General features: G+C 30.4%; 1 protein-coding gene across 9 annotated transcripts in view; it reads left to right on the top strand.

The window, feature by feature from the left end:
- Cdk12 (Cyclin-dependent kinase 12) overlaps nucleotides 1–26,238 on the top strand; it is a 137,225-nt gene that overhangs the window by 71,940 nt on the left and 39,047 nt on the right. For 8 of the 9 annotated variants that reach the window (XR_012758766.1, XM_075381779.1, XM_075381778.1 and 5 more), the window contains 5 exons: nucleotides 5,032–5,376; nucleotides 13,440–13,603; nucleotides 14,776–14,972; nucleotides 18,474–18,678; nucleotides 20,869–21,137. Coding sequence is in view for 8 of the 9 variants with exons in the window: in XM_075381779.1 (XP_075237894.1) it covers nucleotides 5,032–5,376; nucleotides 13,440–13,603; nucleotides 14,776–14,972; nucleotides 18,474–18,678; nucleotides 20,869–21,137 (1,180 nt within the window). In the remaining variant the exon portion in view is untranslated. The remainder of the gene's footprint in view (nucleotides 1–5,031; nucleotides 5,377–13,439; nucleotides 13,604–14,775; nucleotides 14,973–18,473; nucleotides 18,679–20,868; nucleotides 21,138–26,238) is intronic. The other variant, XM_075381780.1, reaches the window with a different exon arrangement.

Raw genomic sequence — 26,238 nt, 5'->3', positions numbered from 1 at the left:
TTTTTTTTCATTGCAAGTACTACCTGAATCAGGTATATATAAATGATATATTTCTGTTTGTACAGGAGTGCATATGAAGGACAAACAAAAATAGAATTTGAAACAAGCTTTTCTTTGAAGTTATATTTTTCATCTCTGAACCTTGCCACCATCCTTTCAGTAAAATTATTCTATCTGATTATGCATTTTAAAAGTTTTGAGCAATAAAAATTGGAATGACTTAATTTTAAAAACTTCTGCAGAGAAGGTACATTAATTGAAATGAAAAATGGAGGTTCAGATATCTTATAGAAAGTGTTTGTGTTGTTGAATCGTTCACTCTAGTAAAAAATTTTAGGGAGTCAAAAATTTAAGGAAATTAAATTTGTAAGAAAATTCAGCCTGGAATATTTTTGCAGCTTTATATTTTTTTGTCGGCTTGAATAATTTTGCACGTATCCTTAATTTCAGTTCATGATACTTCTTAGAATATTTCATCCATAGATACATGGCAACTACTGAATTTTATTGTATGAATTAGTTTGTTTAAAATGACTCATTTTTGAAATTTTCAATATAAATTGTATCTCTGATTTGTATTAATATTTATTTAATTGTTTTAGATAGGAAAACAATTATAAAATAGATATGGTTGATGATTTTCTAATGTTTTGGAATTATTTACTTGCACTCTGTGTAATTTATCATTCCTTTCTATTATAACGTTAACTTTAATAGTATGTTCCTAGTTATCTGCAATTTTTACTCAAAACATTTACCTTACCTTAATCTTTTTTATGCTTGCCCTTTAAATACGTAGATTAACAAATTTTGGGATGACCTCAATCACAAAAAGCAACCAACATAAATGCATATTTAAAACATATAAAAGCTAACAATGACAGTTGCTGTCATTTATTGCACCTCAAACTACTTGACTTGATAGAAACTGTTTACTTAGAATTCACTTACTACTCAACATAAACATATTTCTTGAAAGACCATACAGAAGAATAACAAACTAAAAAAAATACAGTCAAATATAAACCACATTTTTGTTTTAAACGTTAATTAGTACATGATAAAATTACTGAACATATTTATTGCTTTTCTATTTAGTCTTCCTTAAGTTTCACAGATTTCCTACAGTGTGGGGAATTAATGGATATGTCACAAGCCAATTATGTACAAACTCTCTTACATTGATGAGTCTGGAATCGATATCCTTCCAGTGCCTCCTTTGATGGCCCAAACAAAAAGTAATATCTAGGGGATGAATGTGTACTCAGTAAAGTTTCTCAGTAAATATTGCCAGTTCATTTGTGTGCAAATGGTTATGTTGAACTTATTATTGTCATGGAGTGTCACATCTGTGATTAACTGACTGACCCTTTGTTTCTGTAGGTGGCTTTCACTATGACCACGAGCAGACATTCACAGTGCTATATTTGGGGAGAAAATTGTCCGAACAGTACATCTTTCTTATCCCAAAAGAAAGAGTTTTCCAGGTGATAGGCGTGTTTTTTGCCTTTACAAAGTGACAGCAATATGTTCCAAAACCGCATACACAATTTCAACTGCATTCATGACAAAGTTTACGATAATATCTTGTGCAACTGACAATGGAACCTCTTGCTCGCTGATGAATCAGACACAATTACTAAGAAGATTGGAGAATCTACGTCCCTCACATCACCACCAACGATATCTCTTGTGCTGGCCTACTCGTGTTCGTGTCAGTTGTGATGACAAAAATTCTATCATAGACAAACTGATATAACAGAACACTTATAGAGCATAAAGTTTATCATACTGAACTTATGCACTAGTAAAGATAAAAATTCTTAGGTAGCTCATTATAATTTAATGGCAAACAAATGAAATAGTCTTTTCTACATCAGTCAAACAGAATACATTTTCAAAAAAGATAAACCAAACATTCAAAAGTCCTCATCCATAACAAAACAGAATTGGTATTTATCAACAATTTTATTTATTCAAATTATAAATTCACTAATATTGAAAAAGTAACCTTCAATTTTTAAAATTATTTCACCTTATGAAATATATACACAAAATTAAATTCAAGTCCAGTACACTTTTCGATCATATTTTAATGTGCCTGAACTATTCCCAGTGAAGTCGACAGCAGAGAGAAAATAACAGTTATGAATAAAGATAGCTACAAAGCAACTAAGGATGTTTAGTCCAGTTTATTCTTCAAAAATATGGTAGTTTTAAATAGTAAAATAATAGCATGATTATAAAAAAGTTGTTTCTCAAGTCATTTGAACTTCTATAATTCTGTTATATTGGTTTTTCAGGAGACTGCCAGTTTTTGCTATATTCCTAATCGCATGAGAATACTGAACTATAATAGTTTTGCTGTTATAAGTATTGTACTATTTGACAGTTCACCTGATCAAATTAGTATGTTATATGTGAAACCTAGGTTGAAAATTTATAAGATTTGTTTACATTATTATATTACTATTATTATTTTTGATTGTTTTTTTATTAATTCCTTTACTTTTGTGAATCTCTTTGAAAGCATTATTGTTATTTAATTTTTATGGGTAGAGATAAAATTTTATTTTAAAGGGTGGAGCAGAGGAAACACATGTTTTTCACTACTGAACTACTTCAGTTGTTTTAATTACAGAAAAAAGTTTTACATTAAATAATAATATTTTTTTTATTGCATCTTTGAAATCACCATACCTTAATTAGGTTTGGGAAATGATGTAAGTAAGATGGCGTCCTTCATGATGGATGCAAATTTGGAGTCTCTCAATGCTCTGCACGGCTTTTTCCAACATTTCATTCGACTCAGCTTCAATTTCTTGATGAATGGAAATTTTCAGGTCTTTGAATGTGTGTGGCTTGTTCACGTACACTCTTGATTTCAGGTAGCCCCGCAAAAAGAAGTCACAAATCTATAGATCAGGAGAGTGTGGGGGACAAGAAACATCACCGAATCATGAAATGACATGTTTAGGAAACATTTGTCGAATCACTTAAATCGATGCTCTTGCTGTTTGAGTTGTGGCACCATCCTGTTGGAACTACATTTCTTTCATGTTCACGTGATACCTTTCTAGTTCTGAATGCAGGAAGTTGTTTACATGTCTGTGTAGTGCATTGATGTCACTGTAACTGCGGTTCATCCTCTTCAAAAAAGTAAACACCAACAATTCCTATCATGGAGACACCACACCACACCTGTTACTTTTGAGCTGTGGAGAGGTTTTTGGTGTAGTTCATGTGGGTTCTTCAACGCCCACTACTGACAGTTCTGTACATTAACATAACCATCCAGATGGAAATGAGTTTCATCATCATCATTATTAGGGCATTTGCATCTTCTGTAAGAATGCTGTTCATTGTGCCACAAAATCCCTTGTTAGCTGCTGGACGATCATGATTTTGTGTGGGTGAAATTTGAGATCACCATGTAAGATGCGATGAATCAAATGATTTGACTTTCCCAGCCCTACAGCCTGTCGCCTAGCAGATCATTTCGGACTAGCAAGAACTGCCCTTCTCACTCTGTCTACATTTTCTGGAGTTCGAACTGAACAGAGAAGAGGCCAGGTGGTTTTTTCTTCATCACAGATCCAGTACTTCTAAATGCCTCAACCCATCAGAGTATGGTGTTTTGATCTGGAACTTCGACTTTTGACATTAAAATTTTGATAGAAAAGACATTGAACTGGGATCACAGCATCATTGTTTCTAACAAACTACTCGAAAACTAACACATGATGTTCAACATTCCATACGGACTGAAACTGTGTAGTCTGAGCTGTCCACCCGAGGTTGCTGAAGATACATACCCCCACTCGCTGCTGAGTACTAGCTGTTTTAAAAACATGCATTTCCTCTGTTCCCTCCTGTATGTATATATCTATAATGTGTTTGCCTCTTTTTCTATTTGGTATTTGAGCAGTGGCAATCCATTAATACTAATATTAATATTTTTTAATAATTAAAATAAAATCTTAAACTTTAAGTAAAAATAAATTGAGAAATTATTATTGTATGTGCAAACACATGGAGCATTTTCAAAATGGGACTGCATTTTATTGTATAATATATATATATATGTTAGTACATTAAAGTAGGTTTCTATTGATAAATATTTATAGCAAACACTGTATCTTTACTCCCTTGCTTTTTTCTACATTCACATGGTTCTTGAAATTCTGATTTGTTAGTCATTATCATTAACAGTCATTATTTGTAATTTCAACTCTTTGGGTTTATATCAGGACTATAAGGAAGTCATATTGTGATTGAATTTTTTTAAATTCATAATTAAGTCTGTATCTTTCAGTAATAGAATACCAGGTAGAACAACTACCCTACTGACATCAGCAAAAAATAATTAATTTCATAATAATATCCAGCAGTGATTATCACTGCTGTAATTAATTAACAGTTCTTAGTGGTGTAATATTGTTACAATTTATTAATATTGCTCTTATCGGGACATTCAACTGTGAATTATTCTTGAATCATTGTTTGTAATTAGAGAGAAAAGTGATTTTTATTCTTAAACATCATTTTTAATACTTAAAAACAACAGCCTCATTGGGCACTGAATATGTTGTTTATGCAGAAACTACTTTAAACCTGTTTTCACTCATCTGTAACATAGCAGTTGTAGGAAACAAGGTCATATTGCCGCGCATTTTTACACCTGTACCTTGTATTCACCAAAAAAAATGTATACATCTATCTTTCCTTCAATATTATTTTTTTAATTAGTTATTCCAATGCAAATTGTATTTGAACAGTCCTTTTCGCCTGCCAGTAAAGTTCATTTAGAGTATTTTAAAAATTTTTCTTGAATGCTGATTTTAATAGTGTTCAATGATGATAATTAACTGTAGTACTTTACAGAAAATAAAAATGTGTGTACTCATGCACACAATACAATAGTATTCTTGTGAATACTATTAAGTTTTAGAGATGATAGGTGTTTAGATATATGTGAACCAAATTTCTGTGCGCATGAATTATATTTATTGTGAATAATCTTTTTAACAGTTGTTTCTGGTGCAGAAGATATGAGCGGCGATGAAGATTCAAGTACACCTCCTCGTAATATCGATAGGTCGATCAAAAGCAGCGGCAGCCAGTACATCAGTAGAGCTGCCGGTTCGTATCGTTCAAGTACTGGAAAATTGACAAGGCCTCGTATATTGCATAAGCGTAGTAATACACGTAACACACGTGGTACACCGCAACATCCTAGCCCAAGTAACGTGGTCGGTAATACACCAGGCGTATATCAAGATTGGGGTGAACGTAGTGTAGATGTGTTTGAAGTAATTGCTCAAATTGGTGAAGGTACTTATGGACAAGTTTATAAAGCGAAGGATAAACGTGCTGGTAAGTTTGAGTTGGTTTTTTTAATATGTTTTGATTAACTTAGATAAAATAATTCCAAATGTGATAAATTTGTCTCTTAGTACCAAGTAAATCATATCGATAAGTTATGTAAATTGTACAGATTTATCTAATGTATTTACTAATATTTCTGGAGATTACTTATTGATATAGTATTATTGTACTTCTACGAGGGTACTTCTGGTTAATTACAAGGGTGAATTAAATATAAACCAGAACTTTTGTTGTCGTTGGCACACGGCTAAAGGAGAGGGGCATGACTTCTCAGTGTTGTATATAGGGATGTGTGTAGGGGAGGGGGGGGGGGTGCTGGCTCTTAGAAGGCCAGCTCTCTACTTTTTTCTAGTCAGTATCACAATGTCGGAGCATGAGGTATCATCTTGCGTTGCGCAATGTATTATTAAATTTTTCACAGCAGTGGATATGAAAAACCATCTAAAATTTTGAGAAGACTTCAGACACAGTTCGAGGACAATACACTTAAAAAGACTCAAGTGTAAGATTGGCTTAAACAGTTTTCATTCGTCAATTAACAATTGCAGAAATTATTTCTGAGATCGGAATAAGCCACAGCAGTGCTCAGGCAATCATTACAGGCGATCTTGGATTTAAAAAAGTGACAGCACAATGGATGCCTCGTCTTCTCATCGAAGGTCAGAAGGTCTATCGGCTAGAGGTGTGCCAGTGGTTGTTGAGTCATTACCAAACTGAAGGAGAATTTTTTTGCATTTAATCATAACCTGCAATGAAACTGGGGTGCACCATTACATCCCATAATCAAAACAGTCACTTGCCTGTTTTGATTATGTCTCACTCTGTTCTTACAGAGTGGCAAAAGAAGGGATAAATTGCACCCATTAAAGCCAAAACGTGACTGTCAGCTGCAAAGGCTCTGGCCACAGTATTTTTTGCATGTTGATTTTCTCCATGAACATCATACAATGAGTTCTGCATACTGCCAACCTTTAGATGAACCAAAACTCGCATATTGTCAAAAAAGATGTCAATTTCAATCCAAGAGTCATTCTGCTTCATGAAAATGCTCGACTCCATAGCACGGCCCAAACTGAAGAAAAAATTGCTTTATCTGGACTTATCACCCTGCGATTATCATTTATTTGCGCCACTAAAAGAAGCATTTGGAGAACAGAAATTTGAAGACGATGCTGCTGTTGAAGCATTCATGCACAATTGGTTGAAGTCACATTCACCTTCATTTTACAATAATGGGATCAACATGCTACCTATCTGCCTGGAAAAATGTATTTACAAAAGAGGAAATTATATAATAATATTTTGATTATGTATTTTTATTATCCTTCAATAAATTATAAAACAAAAATTTCAGTTTATATTTGATTTGCCCTCATATAACAGTGGAAAGTTGATTATCCAGATTGACTTTTGCATGACCACCCAGATAATAAAAACTAGATAGTAGTAAATTAAAAAAGATTTATTATATATACTATACATGTCATTTTCTTATCTTAAATGGATATCGATCGCACTTAATAAAAACTAAAAAATAAATTAGGTTAAATTTTCTCAACATGGCACCATTGGTATCTTATATATAATATAAAAATAATAAAATTCAGCTTACCAACATTTATGTTAGTAATCATTCGAGTGCTTCTGGATTATTATCCGTCTTCAGGAATATACAATTAATTATAAGATGTGTAAAAATTTATTTAAAATGATAGAAGTTGAATAAATTGAAATAAAATATGATAAATTAAGTAAAATTTTATATACATACATAACAACAATTGATCATCATTGTAATAAAATTAAAATAAGTCATAAGTTAAAAGTAGAATGCGTCTTGTCAATAAAGTAATCTCAATTGTTATGATAAAAAATAAAAGCAGTTTGGCCAACCCGATAATCATTAATTATTGTTAACAATTTGTTTAAATATTATAATTTGTCATAACTAATTAGTCCATAATAGTATTATACAATATAATATGTATAAAACGTATTATATACAACATAACATAAAGCAGATACAGTAATGCATTACAAAAAATCCAATGAGTAGAGATTTACTAATAAAAGATTCAGAGTTTACAAAAGTTATTAGAAAGAAATTAAAATGCATTACCTTACTTATTAATAAAAAATGGCATTATAAAAACATATTGATGAAATTGTGTTTAGTTACTGTTACAAAAAAAAAAAAAAAAAAAAAAAACTTTGCGACATTCAGTAATCAAATCGTACTTTAAAAACACATTTTCTTTAAAAAAAAAATCCATCTGTACTTGCTGTAATGTTGATCTTCATTTATGAGCTGCAGGATCACATAATTGATTTAAATGAACAAAGTGTGTAGTATCATATTCCTTTTTTCATTCCAGTCAGCCCACAGTGTAGACAAACATAGTGAGGGTTTTCATGTGACATCCCTGGATGCAAGTCATTAAATCATAGTTCATACTTGAATTATTAATGTGTCTGCATCAATTTTTCATAAATTATTTTTATAATTACTTTAAACCAGGTATAAAGTTAAGATATTTTTTGTGCTTTATCAATTGCAAAAAAGTCTTGTTAAAAACCCAGTACAAACAAAAGATCAATAAAAATTGATTTCCTGTTGAAGCAAAACTTCATTCAAATAGTATTTTAGATTTTTAAATACTCTATTAAGTAGTGTATACTTTTTAAATTGTCTATTATGGATATAAGCAATCCAGATAAAACTATCTGGATGTCGTTGGACATCCAGAAAATCAGCCTTTCACTGCAAAGATGAATGTTTAAGCAAGAATTTTAATTAAATTAGTGTTGCTACTGCCCCCTTCCACTTCAAAATTACTATTACTTACTATTATCCAAATATTTTTAAATTATTGACTTGTAACTACAATGGGCGTTCAGGTCAATCTGGAACTATTAATTTTTAATAAATGTAGAAGACACTTATGATAGTAAGAAATACTTTTATTTCTGGATGCATTTATCCCTTGCTACATTTATCCCATCATTTCATTAGTGCCTAGATACACACAGTATAGAAAGATCTCATTATGTTGAAACCAATGTTGTAGTGGTAAGTCGTATCTTAAGATAGGACTGACCACTTCACCTCATCATTACTGTTGAAATTCTGACCTCTCAGGAACAATTTCAAGAACCCAAACAGCTGAAAATCACTGTGAGTGAGGTCTGAATGGTTGGGGGGGACCAAGATCTTGTATCATGCATATAGTGTGGTGAGCTGTCGTGCATCGTCCTGCAGAAACAGAATGCCTTTAGTGATCGCATCAAGCCATTTTTTCTTTAGAACATTGCGCACATCTTGCAGTAGTACTCACTGTTAATATTGACTCCACAGGGTAGAAAATCAACATGAATGTTACCATTTATATCCCAAAAAAACTGAGACAATAACTTTGACGGCTCCAAACCACCTCGACCTGGATCATCAGTTGCTGCTGTATGGCCTTTTTTAAAATATTTGCGCCAGTCAAATTTTTTATTGTTACTAAGAGTCTCATCACTAGAGATCGAATTAAATGCAACATTAAATAAAAAAAAAATAATAATATTAGTTTTTTATTTCAAAATCGATATATAGTTAGTAAGTAGTTGAATAAATTCAATAATTTAGCAGTTATTTAACATTTTGTTACATTTGTAAACGTATGCAATTAGTACTGTTCCAAATGTTCGGTAGTAAAATTATATTTTCGACCACGCAAAATATTTTTATAAGTGGAAAAGGATCGTTCCACATCCACTGGGTAACTGGACAGTATTTGAATTTGGATGCTATGTTAGTACTTATTGTTTCTGGCAACAGTTCACCCGTCCCATTAATAAAACTATCAATTTGACACAAAGGTTCAAAGCCTGGGTTATTGTTCAAAATGTTTTCAAATTTTTCTTTAAGTCTACATGGGAATACATTTAGCAATGCAGAGTTCATTTGGCGGATTTTATTCATTAACTGAATAGATTTAGTTAATGCCAAATCTTGAGTTTCAAGCTTTTTAGTACTTGCAGATATGTGGGAAAAATGAGTGCTAATCACAGCTATGTTTTTTTATACTAGAATTGTTAAATGATTCCTTGGACTGACAAACTGCCATAGCCTCTGTACTATCAAAGTTGTTTAGTATCCCTTTGATACCCTCGAAATGTTCATTGTAAAACAGTACAGCTTCAATCCACATTCCCCATAGAGTTACCACTGGTTCAGGAGGTAATGGCACATTTGGCAGGTTTTCTTTATAGACTTTATTGCGAGCAGGTACCTTAAGAAATACTTTCTTTGTTGAGGAAATTAGTTTATTTACATTCCCAAATGTGGATCGTACTTCTTCAGCCAGTCGTTGTACTCCATGAGCAAAGCACATCACATGAATCAAATTGGAATAAAATACTTGGAGGGCTTTGGCTGCCGTGATCATATAGGGAACTGCATCTGAGAGAAATATAAACACTCTTTCATATGCAGATGATTCAGGAAAAAATTTTTAATACCCTCATTCACAAATCTGACAATCGTAGAATAATTTGTCTTTTCAAAGTCTTTGCAGGCCACCATATAGGAAGAAGAAGGCTCTAGTTTTAATACAATGACAGTTAAATTCGCAATGTAATGGCCATAACTGTTGGTAATTTTGTCAAATGAAATAATGCTATCTTTGAGTTCATTACGTATTTCTTCCAGAACATGTAGGTAGATTGTCGGATGTAATTTTTACGCAATGTTGATTCACCTGGTATATTTTCATTCAAGCAATATTTTCACAATAAAATCATTTGAAGGTAGGATTTGTAAGTTTGTGAAGAGGAATATTACTTTTAAACAATGCTTTGAATAAATCCATGCTAAAGTGGTTTTTTGTTTACATTTGGAAGCGATATCACTGCTACTTGCCGCTGTTATAAGGTGTCGTGGACCTTTATTTTGCAGTCCTGCGATATGAAGGCTTGTCTTGAAATGCTGGTGTATTTGAAACTTTTTTGTGCAGGAAATATTTTCCTCGCAAACTCGACAACATAAAACATTTCCGTCATATGTAAATGTTCTAGGATAGTCAGCTATCCACGAAGAGAAACTTTTTTTTTTTTTTTTTTGAGGAGACATGGTACACAAAAAATCCAAAGTTTTTTTTTTTTTGATGTGTTCAAAAGATCTCTAATTTTATTCGTAATACATTTTCAGTTAATATAAGTCAAATATCAGTTGGTTTAATCGGCCTAGAAATAGTATAAATTAGATTTACCTTTGCATTATATGAAACCTTATTACATACAATAAAGTTTTAATAATGCGATAATCTCCTTATCATTTCATGGAACTTAACACGTTTTTATGTTAGTTCTCGATACACTATTCTCATTGGGTGTACATGTGGATTCAAGAAATATTTTGTTGAAAACTTTTTTTATACAAAAAAAATTTTATTGTGAACAAAAAGCACCACCCCGCTTTATTAAATGTAATTTAAAAACAGCCAAATTGTTGGGGACAATCATTAGTGAGTGGTCGTAATTTTGAGTCAAATTTTCAATTTTCCATTGTTTTGAAAAACAATTAAAAAAAGGTTGTTAGAAATATTGTCGAATGTTACAGAAGGAAAAAAGTTCTATTTTTAAAAAATGTAAACAAATATAACAAATTTTAAAAACAGTAATTACAGAATGTCAAATTTCACACGAATTAAATTTTTAATTATTAAAATTTTGTGATTTATTTTAAGATTTATTCAATTTTTGACATTTTTCTTACAAAAATGATTTTTTTATTAATGAGAATATCAGTTTAAACTGTAAAAAATTGATCAGAATATTTCAGTCATTTTCTTGTGATGAGAATTTATGTTAAAAAACGCAAAATTATATATTTATATATATATATCAACTTGTTTGATTTGAGGAATCTACTCTAAATTCTCTCTGATATTTCTGAGAACACCTCCATGTGTGGCTTTTTTTTGTTCTCATTGTGATTATTACTCTACTCACATTTTTGTTCCTATTTGAGAAAATTATTTATTTTATATGATTTAATCACATTTTATCAAGCCTTTAAAGAAATTTATGTTATGACAAGTCAGATATTTCCATATTTATGCCTACAAGTACTGTTAAGAAAGTTCTCAACCTGACAGTGAGAACACAAGATTTTTCAAAAAAGAAAATTATTTTTCAACATACTCGGCTTGAAATTCGATACATTTAAATCAGGGGTTTTCCAACTTTTTAATACTCTCAGTATAATGCAATTTCTCAAACTCAAAGTCTGAAAAAGTAAGCTTTTTTCAAGAAATTTTCTCAGCTTTTACCTCATTTTTTAAAGCGATTCTTCAAAATGTTTCCTTCTTCTGGCAAACTATTGCTTCAGATATGGGAAAAGGAAGTAATCACTGGAATCCAAATCTGGGCATGTGTGGAAGTGCTTCAAAGCAAGCATAGGTAATGGAGTTCTGTAGTATCTATCAAAGGTGCGTGCGGGTGGTGCATTATTGTGATGAGCGGCGAGCTCTTACTTTGGCCAGATGTGAACATTAACCTGAAAGGTATAATTATATCTACTGCTTGATGTAGGTATCTTAGTATACTTTGTAGAAATTAAAAATGTTTTATTTTTTTCTTTCTGCTGAAGTTTATTACTTAACAATTATTACATTTGTCGTACTATAGCAAAATGTTATTATATTAATTCATTAAATATACCAGAAAATATCAGATGTATGTTCAAAAGCAGTTATCGTTGTATTATGTGTAAAATATTTGTATTCAAGACTATTTACAGATTATTCGACTATTACATATTATTTATATTTGCTACAGATTTTGTTGTATCAGTTACAGAATTAAAAGATAGTTGTACTTTTATTTGTTATTGTCGATCAGAAATTACCTTAAAGAAATCCAACTCTTTAATATGTATTCTCATACTAGGGTGATTAATTTGAAGGTCAGTTGACTGTTTATAAAAAGGTGGGGGTCAGGAAGATGCAGATTGCAAAGAGATTGTCATGCAGTTACCCTAACCAAATTTCCAAATAGTATATTCCACCATCGCATATGGAGAATTATGTATATGCAACCCATAAGTTTTATTGGTAGAGTAGAACGTACGGAATTCACCTTGCTTTTTATTTTCGGCCACATGCGCATAGGTTTTGTAATTATATTATGTTACAATTTTTCATAGTAAAGAATGTTGTGTTTTGTATAAAAAGTCGTCCTTTTTATCAGTGTAATTAATTGAATTGTACTCTGTGATTCAGAATTGTTTCATTTTAACAATGGAAGGTGAAGCATTATTTACTTTGTAAACCATCAACCAGTGACAAATATGTTTCTTACTTAACTGATACTGATGCTAGTTTGGAGAATTGAAATGTAAAATATCGGCTGAAATATACAAAAGAATGGCTGTGTTTAATCTTGGTGAACAAGTTGCCAAATTTTATATTTTTTATCGTTTATAAATGTGATTTCTCTCAATAGCATACGTTGGTCTTGATGATTCTATTTTGTTTCCAAATTGCTTTGTAGAAACTTCAAGAATGCAGAATAGGTTTAATCGATTTCATCTTCTATGGCATTCAATAGTGAAAACAGGATTGTAATTCACTACAGTATTGTTTATAAATTTTTATTTTTTAACTATAACCTGCCTATTTTATGAACATGTTGAAGTGTAGTTGTATCCCTTTGGTTTGCATTAGGTTCCCAGATGCATTACCAGTGTATTGTCTGTGTATCTTTTGTTCAAGTCTTGTCTTAGCAGTTAATACTATTAAGATAAGTGTTGTACGTATGCTGATATAATCATAAGTATAGTTGTGTAGGTTTCTATGGTATTCTAATGTAAGATTTTGTTATAGGTAGTATGTTAGTTACATGTTTAGAAAATTACACTATCACAATCTCTCCCGGTTCTCTAAATGTGTAAATCTAAGCCCAGATATATGTGTACCTTTTTTTTAATATACATTTTCATTAGAAATTACAAAATAAAAATAAAAACTGTAGTCCTTATTGCTTTCTGTTTTTACATTTACCAGGTGAACTTGTGGCGTTGAAGAAAGTGCGATTAGAAAATGAAAAGGATGGCTTTCCTATAACGGCTGTAAGAGAAATAAAAATATTAAGGCAGCTTAATCATAAGAATATTGTTAATTTACGTGAAGTAGTTACAGATAAACAGGATGCGCTCGATTTCCGAAAGGTATAATTTTTATTCTATGTTGTTACTTAGAGTTTCAATTGTAATATAGTACAGTGACGACCCCTGTAACTTTTTGTGTAACATACTCTAATAATAATGAAGCTTAGCTTGAATTGAACTTAAGGATAATGTAACATTCTCAAAAAACACATTGAAAAAAAATGATAGTTTGAATGAGATAAGAACTAAAGCCAAAACATGAGATTTTTTTAATTTATATCCTTAGGGCAATATCGTGGCAGTTTTGTAACCGCTATGTAAATTTTGCTTCATGTCTTAATATTCTCTTGATTTATTATTTTTCAGTTGTTCTGTTATTTCAAAACTGTGCAAGTATTTCTTTATCATGTTGCTGTCCATCTGCAATTCAGATATATAAATACCATTTTCCGTACAAAGCATTTAGGGAATATCTTACTCTTTTCAATCAGAATCCTTCGCATTTATCACCAGTCCTAGCATTTTTTCAGTAGCTCTTTTGCCTTCTCATTTCGTACTTTAGATATACTTATTCCTTAATTGCTCTGTACAGTTCCCAGACCAAATCGTCTAAACTTCCCGAATACTTTTTAACAACTTATTTCATAACATTACTTACATTCCTGCAAGATTATTAATAAAGCTTTGTAATACTGATTCCTATCTTGTTTTTTTCTATGATTTATATTCATTTCACTTTTAATAATATTTCCATCATAAACTGTAGTTTCACTTTTTGTTCCTCTGACACAACTTTACTACAGTTAACATTAATTTTCTATTCTTCTGTTAAAAGATCTAAAAAAATTGAAGACTAGAACCGATGTAGGTACTGATTTGTTCACAGTTAATTATATTTAATATAATATTTTATGCTGTAGAAAGACAAAATTAAATTCAAAACAATCATATCTGTTAAACCCACCCCGCTGCACGGTACTCCTATGTGCAAGCAACCATACACAGCTCAATTATACGGATTAATTTTTTAACTTGTAAATTATAAATTTTTTTTAAGACTTATTATTTATATTGGAATTATTGACATGGATGGAATAGTCTGTTAAGGTTTAATTATTATTATCATTATCAGTAGTTTTTTCTAAGAGGAGTTAATTAAGATGTTATTTACTGTAGAAATTAATAACAGAATTAATTTAAGTAGTATCTTATTTTTTTTTTTTTTTTTGCAGGATAAAGGATCGTTTTATTTGGTTTTTGAATATATGGACCACGACTTAATGGGTTTACTTGAATCTGGTATGGTGGATTTCAATGAAAGCCACAATGCCAGCATAATGAAGCAGTTATTAGACGGACTGAATTATTGCCATAAAAAGAATTTTCTTCATCGTGATATAAAGTGTAGCAACATTCTTATGAACAACAAGTTAGTTTAAGTTTTGTTGTATTTCTGTAGTCAATAGCACTGTGTGATTATAAAAGTAAATGCTAAATCCCAGTTGTCCAGTAGAAGAAATGGAACAGACCGTCTAGATTAATCAAGTGTTTCAAGAAATAGAAGTACTGTATTAGCCTGATTATCCAGAATGATTCGGCAACAGAATATTTTTAATACAGACAAAATCTCAGAACTACCTCTAGTTCTTTCATAATTTTTGTGAAATTATATTTTTAATTTCAAGTTGATAGAGTGTTATGAAATATCCGTAGTAGAATAAATTTTATTGGTTAATTCAATTAAGCAAATTTAGATTTTTTTTCTATTAATTCATCAGTAAATTAAATGTTGTCGAATTTAGAACAGTCAGTTAGGTGACTGTTTTATAAATACATAACATTTTGCATTCCCATTAAGAGAAACGGAAGATTTATTAACTTAAATTTCGGCTGATTTTCCACAAAATTAATCTGAAGTGAATTTAGAATTACTTCTAAAATGTATATTAAAAATGATTTCAAATAAGTTGGTGTATTTTACACCGGGCATTTATTATAATGTCAGTAAGTTAAACAATGTATCCAGACTATTATCCATCTGCATTAAATCTGGTACAGATAAATTAGGTTATTAGTATAATAACGTAACCTGATATTTTGTAAATGTAATAGATATTGGGTTGTAAATATTTAATTATGTAGAATATTGATAAACTTTGTTAATCCTCTGCTATGTATATTTTTTTATGCATATAAAAAATGTATGATGTAGGATTAGGTTAAAATGAAAAAGAATAACTTTGAAATTATCTTATAGTAAGTCTTTACGATCGATAGGTACATAATATAACATACAGACTTTAATGACTGAGTAGTAACGTCTGAACTTTTTGTTCTGAATGTTCTCTTTGGTTTTAGTCCTGGTCAGACATGAGATTTTTCATATAAAACAAAATTTCCATGTCTTAATGTTCACAATCTCTTTAAGCCGATGTGGTGATATAATTATCAATAATTAGTGAATACGTAAACAATAAAGAAAGGTTGTAATATATGATTCATCGATCTGGTTCATCACTTAACAATATTTTTTCAGACAAATCTATTTGTACTAGATGTTTTCATCATCTTCCAGCAGCATACATCATGACATCTATTCATTTCCTTTCTACTTTTCGTCCGATATGAGTGCAGAATGCAATACTACACTCTACACCAATATTTTCCACTGTTTACTGTAAACTTATTTTTTGTTTTTCAGTGTTTATTTTTTCACGATAGACACATTTAAGTAATTACTTGTGTACATCCTTTGTAATTTTACTCTAGAGAAATTTTCTTGTGTATGAAGTAGATATATAACTTATCTTTAGTTGTCATTATCGTTTATCATATTTAACTGCCTTTGTTAAAGTCTTATTTATTTTAAATTTCTGTAACAGCAGTTAATTTACACTTTCAGTGCTTCACGTTAATCGTTTCTGTATTCTGTCAAAAATAGTTTTGTCATCTCGGATCTTAACTTTGTTATTTTCAGATCATTATTCTGCTTTCAAGTTTTATTTTGAATTCCTCAGTTCACTTCTTTCTGATTTAGAGCTTGTTCATCTTCTACTCATTATGTTACAAGATTCTTCTTTCTGTATATTTGTCTGTAATTTCTTCAAGTTGCTTTTGAGAAAGATATACTATAATAAACAAAGAAAGAAACAAAAATATATACTGGCTTCATTATTTTTACTGTGTTTGCCATCTGGCTAGTGATTAAACAGAATTTACCAATGGATAAACATGTTTCAATCTTTATATCATCTGTATTTTCTGATTTTTAGCAAGAATTTTTTTTTATCTGTGTAGCTTAACTTGCAACAAAACAGACCAATAATAATTTTTTTTATTTCTAAAGAAGTTGTCTCTATAATTACATTAAGTTTTTCCAATTAGTTTCTTTTTAGCAAAGCATTATTTGGTCCTCATAGAATACAGGAAGATATTTTTTACTTTTTTGTACAGTTCGCTTTTAAGGTAACTTCAAAGTAAATCAGTTTGTTTTTTCATTGCTGAAGGTACACAATCGCAGTATTCTAAATTAAACTGATGGTAAAATTCTTTACATGCAGTCTTCACACTGTCGTTTTTATAAAAATCTTTGATGGTCAAAGTATGTTCCACATAATTAAAGTATCTGTAATAACTAAATGGCAGTATAAGCAGTTTTTCTTTCTTTCTTTTCTGTTTAGCCTCCAGAACCACCGTAAGGAGGTATTAATTCAGAGGATGATATGTATGAACGTATATGAACTGTATAGTCACAAATTTCAAAATTTCCCAGTATGTATATATTTATATTAAATTCATTTTTTTGTCCATATCATCCCCTGTACTAATTAATTCAAAACCATAAACAAAATTCAGGTTAACCCACCAAAGTGCTAATATTTTACATACTTTTTAATAGTGTTTTTAGGTTATTTTACAGTAGTTGTATTTTGTGTCTTAACATTTTGGTTTAAGTTTTTTTGTTTTTTCTTTGTTTTTAATATTTTAGTTTGTTTTGATGTTGTTTTTAAATTTCTACGTTAAGTTTTTATTTTGTTTTAATTTTTGTTATTCTACTAGGTTTTGTATTTATATTTCACGGTTTGTTTTCTGGTCGATTTTATTTCATTTCTAATTGTGAATTTTACAATTTAGTTAGCGCATACCTCACGTTTGGGCTAAGATAATGGCGAAGCATTTTTCACCCAGAAAAAAGTCAAATAAAAAAAACCAAAGTACAGAATCAATATAAAGCTCTTGCCTTATCTTATTATTTTTTGTCTTATTTTTTCTCTTTTTTGCATATCAATAGCTATCGAGGGAATTCTTCATCATCAGTTGATTAAAATTAAAAACCGGTTACACATTAAAGCATTGAAAAGGTTAAAAATATTTTTTTATTGTTAAACATGTTTATGGTCAGCCACTAAATACAGCTTTGCTGTATTTAGTTTAATGTAATTTTAAGTATCGCATCATTCATGGAATTTTTTTATGAGTATTGGATAAATCTAATAGTTGCTGATCACTATACTGTTATACTGTTACATTTGGATTAAATAAAAAATTTTATATAGCAATATTTTATTTTGGGTGTCTCATAAGTTTCATACACAGGAAAAATAAACGTTTCTATACATCAGACAAAGATAAAAAATATAAATAATCTCCTGGAATGTATTACCAATGCCATTACAAGCATAACTCACATACAAACATAACTGCTTAGCACAGCTGGAAATCAAAATGTGTTTCCGAAACAGTGGTAGTTACGTAGAGCATAATATATAAATAAAAAATGTTACTTTTTTTTATATTTTGAAAATTACGGGATACCTTTATTTATTTTATGCACTTTATAACCGATGAACACTGTTAGCAAAACTAGACTCGGTTTTAAAATGTCAATAATCTATTTATTTTTTAACCATAAATTTTTTTTTCTTAATAGAGGTGAAGTAAAATTAGCCGATTTTGGTTTAGCAAGATTATATAATGCTGAAGATCGTCAAAGGCCTTATACAAATAAAGTTATTACGTTATGGTATAGACCTCCTGAGTTATTACTTGGTGAAGAGAGGTATGGTCCGGCTATTGATGTATGGTCTTGCGGATGTATTCTTGGTGAATTGTTCCTAAAGAAACCTTTATTTCAGGTATGTCGTTTACTTATTTATTTATAAGTATATAATTTTTTGTTTGAGAAAATAATTTGAAAATGTCCTAAATAAGAGTGAGCTGATTGTTGTACAACAATTTTGAAATTTTGGTTCTTAATGTGTGTTTTTTTGTACAATAATGAAATAGTTGTCATACCGTGTAATATTTAGTGAAATCATCTAATCAAATATTACAACATGTTTGACAACTATTTGGAAATTATAGATGTCATGTTGTCAGGCTGTTCACATCAGTGGTGATGATCCCGTTCTTTTTTATTGTTAATCATTGGACGTGGAGTAAAGCTACAAATGAGGTTTTTTACTCGACTGCTGAAAAGGAGTGTAAGTATTCAGGGTGTATGTATATATTTTGTTCCTCTGTAGCAGCTCAAAGGCTGCACCGATTTAGATGTTTAACCCCACATTGGAATCCTTAAATTACCTGCAGTCTCATAGGCTATATATATGTTTAAATAAAATTTAAAAATTTGAAAGAAAAAAATTACACTATGTACAAAATTGTTACCCGTATTTTCTTTAATTATCCTATATTAAAGAGCAGTGGTCATTAGCAAAGTTTTTTTTTTGGCAATCATGTTTTTTGATTTTTAATATTTATCTCTAGTTTTATCTTTGTTGATCTTTGTTTGATCTTATATTCATATTGTTTGATCTTTGATGTACAGCAAGTCATTTGGAAACTGCTTGAATTTAGAAAATTAGCATTTTGTTAGCAGTAATCACATTTCCTCTTCCACTCCATTGCTGTATTGCACCCACGTTACTGGTTTTTTACTGCCTTGTGATTTCATTCATTTCATTTTTGAAGTAATAAAGCAAGCTATTTGGTGCCTACAATTAATCTCTTCCAACATTCTTACAATTTGCTAAGTTTAAGCTTGAATAATTGGTTATGAACTAGGCATCACTTTTCTCAAAATTACTCCCAAATTGTTTTAAATTAAATGTAATCAGAATAATGTTAATTTTTGTCAGCCTGTTTGCAAGTTAGTGAATCATTTTTTTGTGTTAATATAATTAACTTTCTCAGTGATGTTTTTAGTTTTTTGTTTGTAACTTATTTCAAGGGATTTTTTTAAACTTACTTCCAGAGATTTCATAAAAATTTGAAAAAAATTCAATAAATAAAAATATTTTTTTGTTTATATAAAAGTGTCAAATCACAAAAAAATTCAACAACAGGAGAAAACATACTGACATAAATGTATGCCATATAAATATATATGACATAATTAAACATTTTTATCATAATATGCATGATATAAATATATGTTTGTTGTACCTAACAGTTAAACACAAGAAAATCGCTAATTAATATTTGTTTTTAGCGTCATTGGATATAATATAATAATTTTACAGATTTTATCTATTAACATAGAATTTAATTTCAAGAGAGCATTTCAATGTCAGATCAAAGGCAGGAGATAGCCTATTTTAAACTGAACTAAGATTCATTTTTCAGTTTGGTTACCAGAAGTATAACACTGTTTTCAAATTAAATAGGTAAGAAGTGTCATCTTACAGATAATCCACCAAACTACTATGATTTGATAGTGAAATATGATTTTCTGTTTATTTCTGATATTTAAAGCTAAACAGGAACATAATTTAAACTGTTTAAAGAAAAATTACATTGAGTTTAAAATCTTCAAAGTTCTTTTTTGATTAAATAAACCTCCTTTTAAGTTGGCTTTTTTATCGCTAATTTTGTTGAGCCCCACTTACATTTAACTGGCAACGTACTCCTGTCAATTTATATATTTGAGCGTACACTGGCTTGTATTAGTTTCATTTTATCACAGAACTTTTGAAGATACTCGTTCAGTTACATTATTAGTTACAACATTCAGCTATTCAGCCTTAACAATTACTAGATTGTACATGAACAATTACCTAAAAAAGGGTAATGAAGGTCTTGAAAATTTGGGTAGATTTTGTAAAATCAAGTCAGGAAAATCTATTGAAAAAAGTCAAAGAAACTTGCAAAATTTTATTTGAATAGAAAAAATTTGGTGGAACCTGTAAAAGTATCGGCTTCATTTTGTACTGTGAGTCGATATAACCGAGGAAAAAATAGTTTTCCACATTCGTATTAACATAAAGATTTTACTTAAAGGAATTAATTACATTTATCTAAGTTAATAAGTTTATTTATTTCTTCAGGCCAATGTGGAACCGATGCTGTTAGAAATGATATCACGTATGTGCGGCACACCGACACCAGCTGTTTGGCCTTCTGTTATCGAATTACCTCTGTGGCATACATTAAAACCAAAGAAAACACATAGAAGACAATTAAGAGAGCATTTCTCTTTTATGCCAACATCTGCTTTAGATCTTTTAGATAAAATGTTAGAATTAGATCCAGAAAAACGAATAACTGCCGAACAAGCGCTTAAATCTAATTGGTTAAAGAACGTTAATCCTGAAAGGTTAGTAGTCGTTCTTTTTTCTCTTTTTTTTACTGTACTGAGCATATTGATTTAATAAGCTTCAAAAATACTGATCTGACAAACTATTTAGAAATATGATTAAACATTTCACACCATTATTATAATTTCTTTTTACCAATGTTCTTAAAAAATATTATAGTAAAATAATATTAGCATAAAATAGTGGTATAAGAAGGAACTAATAGAACATTTATTTCTATATGTAATTTAAAGAATCCCAAGTGCCAGGTAGGTATGTTTATTTTGTTAGTGTTTGATGGATCAAAAATTGTTTTTTTGACGATTCAAAATTGTTTTGATTTGTTATAAAATCAGTAGCAATTTTTTTTTATGAATAAATAAACTAAATTCTAGGAAATCCTAATATTTTTAAAAGCTTATTTCTATGGCCAAATTTGACAAGGTTGCAGCCCTTGTGTTTGAAACTATAAACTATAACCACTGTGTTTGAAAAACGTTATATGTTTAACTCATTTTTCAAAATAAATTTTTAGCACAGCTTGGGATCAAAAATTTTTTAAATACAAAAAAAATTAAGTCATACTTTAAAGGGCTATAATTTAATTGATTTTTAGTTCTGACAAGCCATTGTCAGAAGCCCACGCCGCTCTATTCAGAGGCATTCAGCAGTCCTGCATACAGTCGTCCTGCATTTCCATCCTTATAAGATAGCCGTTGTGCAGCAGTTAAAACGAGCATGATTTCACACGGTGATTTCAATTTTGTTGACAAACGCTTACCGTTTTTGAAGAAAATGAAAATTTGTTATTGTTAATGAGTGACGAAGCCCATTTTCATCTGAATGGCTTCGTCAACAAACAGAATTGCCGGTATCTGGCCGAAAGAAACCCACATCGGCTTCACGAGAGACCACTTCATAGCCCAAAGGTGACTGTCTGGTGTGCAATAGGAAAGGTCGGTGTTATTAGACCATATTTTTTTAAAGAAAATGACGCTGCCATAACTGTAACAGCTGATCGTTACATTCCGATGTTGAATACGTTCTTCATCCCTGAGTTACAAAACCGGGGAATCGATTTTCAAAATGTGTTATTCCAGCAGGATGGAGCTACAGCGAGGGCAACGATGGCTGTTCTCTGTAACTTGTTTCCGGGACGGATGGTTTCCAGATTCGGCGACATTCCTTGGCCCTCTCGGTCCCCCCCGACTTGAGTAGTTGTGATTTTTTTCTGTGGGGGTTTCTGAAATCGCATGTGTATGGCAATAAACCGCGTATATTGGAGGACTTAAAGATAGCAATTTGTCATCACGTCACCCAGATTGATGTAGACATGCTGCAAAGAATTGAGGCCAGTTACCGTGAAAGGCTACAACAATGTATTGCCCAAAATGGACATCGCTTGCCAGACATAATTTTTCGTTCACGAGTAAGTAACAAATGCTTTGATTTAACAAGTGTTTCAGTACCAATAAAACTTTTTTTTAAAGTAAATATTCAATTTTTTATGATTATTTTAAAAACATCTGGTTCCCGTGAAAGACCTTGTATAACAAAACTAGTTTCAAGAGAAATGGAATTAATAGATTCAACTTTAAAATCTTTTATTCAGTTTAGAAGTTTTTCCGTTAATCTGTTCCATATGACATTGGTATATGCATTCTTTTGAAACAAACTATTAAGCATGTTCTAATCACAACTGGAAGTACAACAGCTACCTTTATTAAATTAAGTTTTTTTTTTTTTTCTAATGTGTATATATTTACAAAGGACCAATGTAAAAATATTCATGTTTATTGTTTTTTTAGTTTCATTACAGTTCAAGTGAAAGTTCACTTTTAAATAAAAGTGAATTTATTTTTAAATAATCATACAATAAATTTAGTGTTTCATTCAAGATCTGTTTTATAGATTGCCATATTTATTCAATACAGTTTCATTAATTATCAGAATCTGAAGTGCAATTTGTGTTGAAATCAGATAATTCAGTGTGCTTCTTACAGATCAGAAATAGAGAACAAATATTATCAAAACAATATATTGAATGTTTTTAAGCAGGATGTAGACAATATTTTGTAATCTTTAAAATTCTAAAAATTAAATTTTTAGAGAACATACCATTTACTGTAATCCTTGTTTGTAATATAAGTTAAATTATTATGAGATGTTGAAGTTATGAATCAAAGGCTGTGTTTTTGTAAATTGTTGAAACTTATATGCAACATAAAAAAGAGAGAAGCCGGTTTGAATATTACTTTCTTGTTACATTAAATAATTAAAATTAAAAAAAAAAAAATTATTGTACTGCCATAGTAGTTAAAGCTGTACATGATAAAGAAATTATTTTATTAAAAGAACATAATCAAAGATCAGGCCAGTAGTAGTCCTTGAATCGGCTCGTTCAGTTCTGCTATCTACAGAGTAAAAATAGACTAAATATTACTAAAGCAGGAACTTACATTATTGGAGATTTTTATTAGCTAGAGATGGAATCTCTATCTTTAAATTTATTATTTCCTCTACAGAAAAATGCACGCTCTTTTGTTAATTTTATCAAATGGACAGAGGAAGTTCATGTGAAAAAGCCTAAAAACCTAAATTTGTAATTTAGGTTATGACAAGGCTAGAGATTTTTGCATACATAACAATTTTACGTATTATATGCGCAAACTTAAAATCGTCGCATAATTAAAAATAACCCAGCATTTTTCTGAATTTCAGGAAATTACAATATGACAAGATGCTTGAATATAAGTTTCATAATAAAATACATAAAAACAATGTTTCCTTTACAAATTATTGTATTCAAACAAGTAGTTTTTTCTTATACATATCTTATTTTATATTTAAGATATTTAACTCTTTCATTACTTATTAATATTTATGAGGGATATCTCTAAGTGAAGACCACTGGGAAATTTCTCTCCTTAAGGTTTGGCAAACCTGTGTCATTCATGGTCACACTAGTAACGTACACACTGCATTGTTTTCTGTAAGTTGTCACATTGGTAGTATATTTGTTAAGTGTGAGTTGTTACGTTATAAAAGAAATAGAAAAATTGATGTTGCCGCCAACTGTGAAATACATGGAGAAATAAATAATGTTTTCTGAATAGATTTTTTTTACAATGAAACTGTCTTTACTTTACACCTCTCGTACTTCTATCTGCTGTATATAATAAATATTGCTTGTATTGGCAGGTTCCTTACGCCGTCACTGTATCCTTCCATAAGTGCTCTTTTTTCTTCTACATCCTGTACATTGCTTCCTCATTCCTTATTTTATCCATCCTTTCTTACTTTCTCCACTTCATTTTCTTAAAAGCCTCAGTCCAAGCCCCTTTTCCTCTTCATCATCTGTACTTCATTTTCATATAACAAGACACTCCATACATAGCATTCAGCTAACCTATCCTTAACTCTTAGTCAAGACTTTTAGTACATAGTAATTTCCTCTTCTTGATTTTCCTCTCCTTTTATTTTCAGTGTGCTCTTCCAATCCTCTGTCACCATAGTATCCAAATATCTGCAATTGTTTACTTTTTCTATTCTTCCTTCATTTGTTCTTACCACCAAATCCTCTTTCTTGTTTACTTCTACTTTAGTTTTTCCTATGTTTATTTTCATTCCTTCTTCTATAACTGTTAACAACCTTTTTTATGTTTATGCATAAATAGTATGAATTTGTTTACATTTTTTTTTAGTTATTGAAGTTTTATTGAGTTCTATAAAAAAAAAATAATAATAAACAAAGGTAGCTAAAATTATATTAAATTATATTATGTTTATATAAATGTAGACTTTTTTCTTTGTCACTGTTAAAATTATTTTTAACATCATATTTACTGTTAAATAGAATAAATACAACAAAATATGTGGCTTTTTTTTTGTCTTCAGTCATTTGACTGGTTTGATGCAGCTCTCCAAGATTCCCTATCTGGTGCTAGTAGTTTCATTTCAGTATACCCTCTACATCCTGCATCCCCAACAATTTGTTTTACATATTCCAAATGTGGCCTGCCTACACAATTTTTCCCTTCTACCTGTCCTTCCAATATTAAAGCGACTATTCCAGGATGCCTTAGTATGTGGCCTATAAGTCTGTCTCTTCTTTTAACTATATTTTTCCAAACGCTTCTTTCTTCATCTATTTGCCGCAATACCTCTTCATTTGTCACTTTATCCACCCATCTGATTTTTAACATTCACCTATAGCACCACATTTCAAAAGCTTCTAATCTTTTCTTCTCAGATACTCTGATTGTCCAAGTTTCACTTCCATATAAAGCGACACTCCAAACATACACTTTCAAAAATCTTTTCCTTACATGTAAATTAATTTTTGATGTAAACAAATTATATTTCTTACTGAAGGCTCTTTTAGCTTGTGCTATTCTGCATTTTATATCGCTCCTGCTTCGTCCATCTTTAGTAATTCTACTTCCCAAATAACAAAATTCTTCTACCTCCATAATCTTTTCTCCTCCTATTTTCACATTCAGCGGTCCATCTTTGTTATTTCTACTACATTTCATTACTTTTGTTTTGTTCTTGTTTATTTTCATGCACTTACTCTCGGCTAGAATTACTATATCATCAGCAAATCGTAGCATCTTTATCTTTTCACCTTGTACTGTTACTCTGAATCTAAATTGTTCTTTAACATCATTTAGTTCCATGTAAAGATTAAAAAGTAACAGAGATAGGAAACATCCTTGTCAGACTCCCTTTCTTATTACGGCTTCTTTCTTATGTTCTTTAATTATTACTGTTGCTGTTTGGTTCCTGTACATGTTAGCAATTGTTCTTCTATCTCTGTATTTGAACCCTAATTTTTTTAAAATGCTGAACATTTTATTCCAGTCTACGTTATCAAATGCCTTTTCTAGGTCTATAAACGCCAAGTATGTTGGTTTGTTTTTCTTTAATCTTCCTTCTACTATTAATCTGAGGCCTAAAATTGCTTTCCTTGTCCCTATACTTTTCCTGAAACCAAATTGGTCTTCTCCTAACACTTCCTCCACGCTCCTCTCAATTCTTCTGTATAGAATTCTAGTTAAGATTTTTGATGCATGACTAGTTAAACTAATTGTTCTGTATTCTTCACATTTATCTGCCCCT

Source organism: Lycorma delicatula, chromosome 13 (genome assembly GCF_047948215.1).
Source record: "Lycorma delicatula isolate Av1 chromosome 13, ASM4794821v1, whole genome shotgun sequence".
In the NCBI taxonomy this organism is placed as follows: domain Eukaryota; kingdom Metazoa; phylum Arthropoda; class Insecta; order Hemiptera; family Fulgoridae; genus Lycorma; species Lycorma delicatula.
The sequence above is the reverse complement of the archived record's forward strand: the minus strand, read 5'-3'. Positions and strand labels throughout refer to the sequence as shown.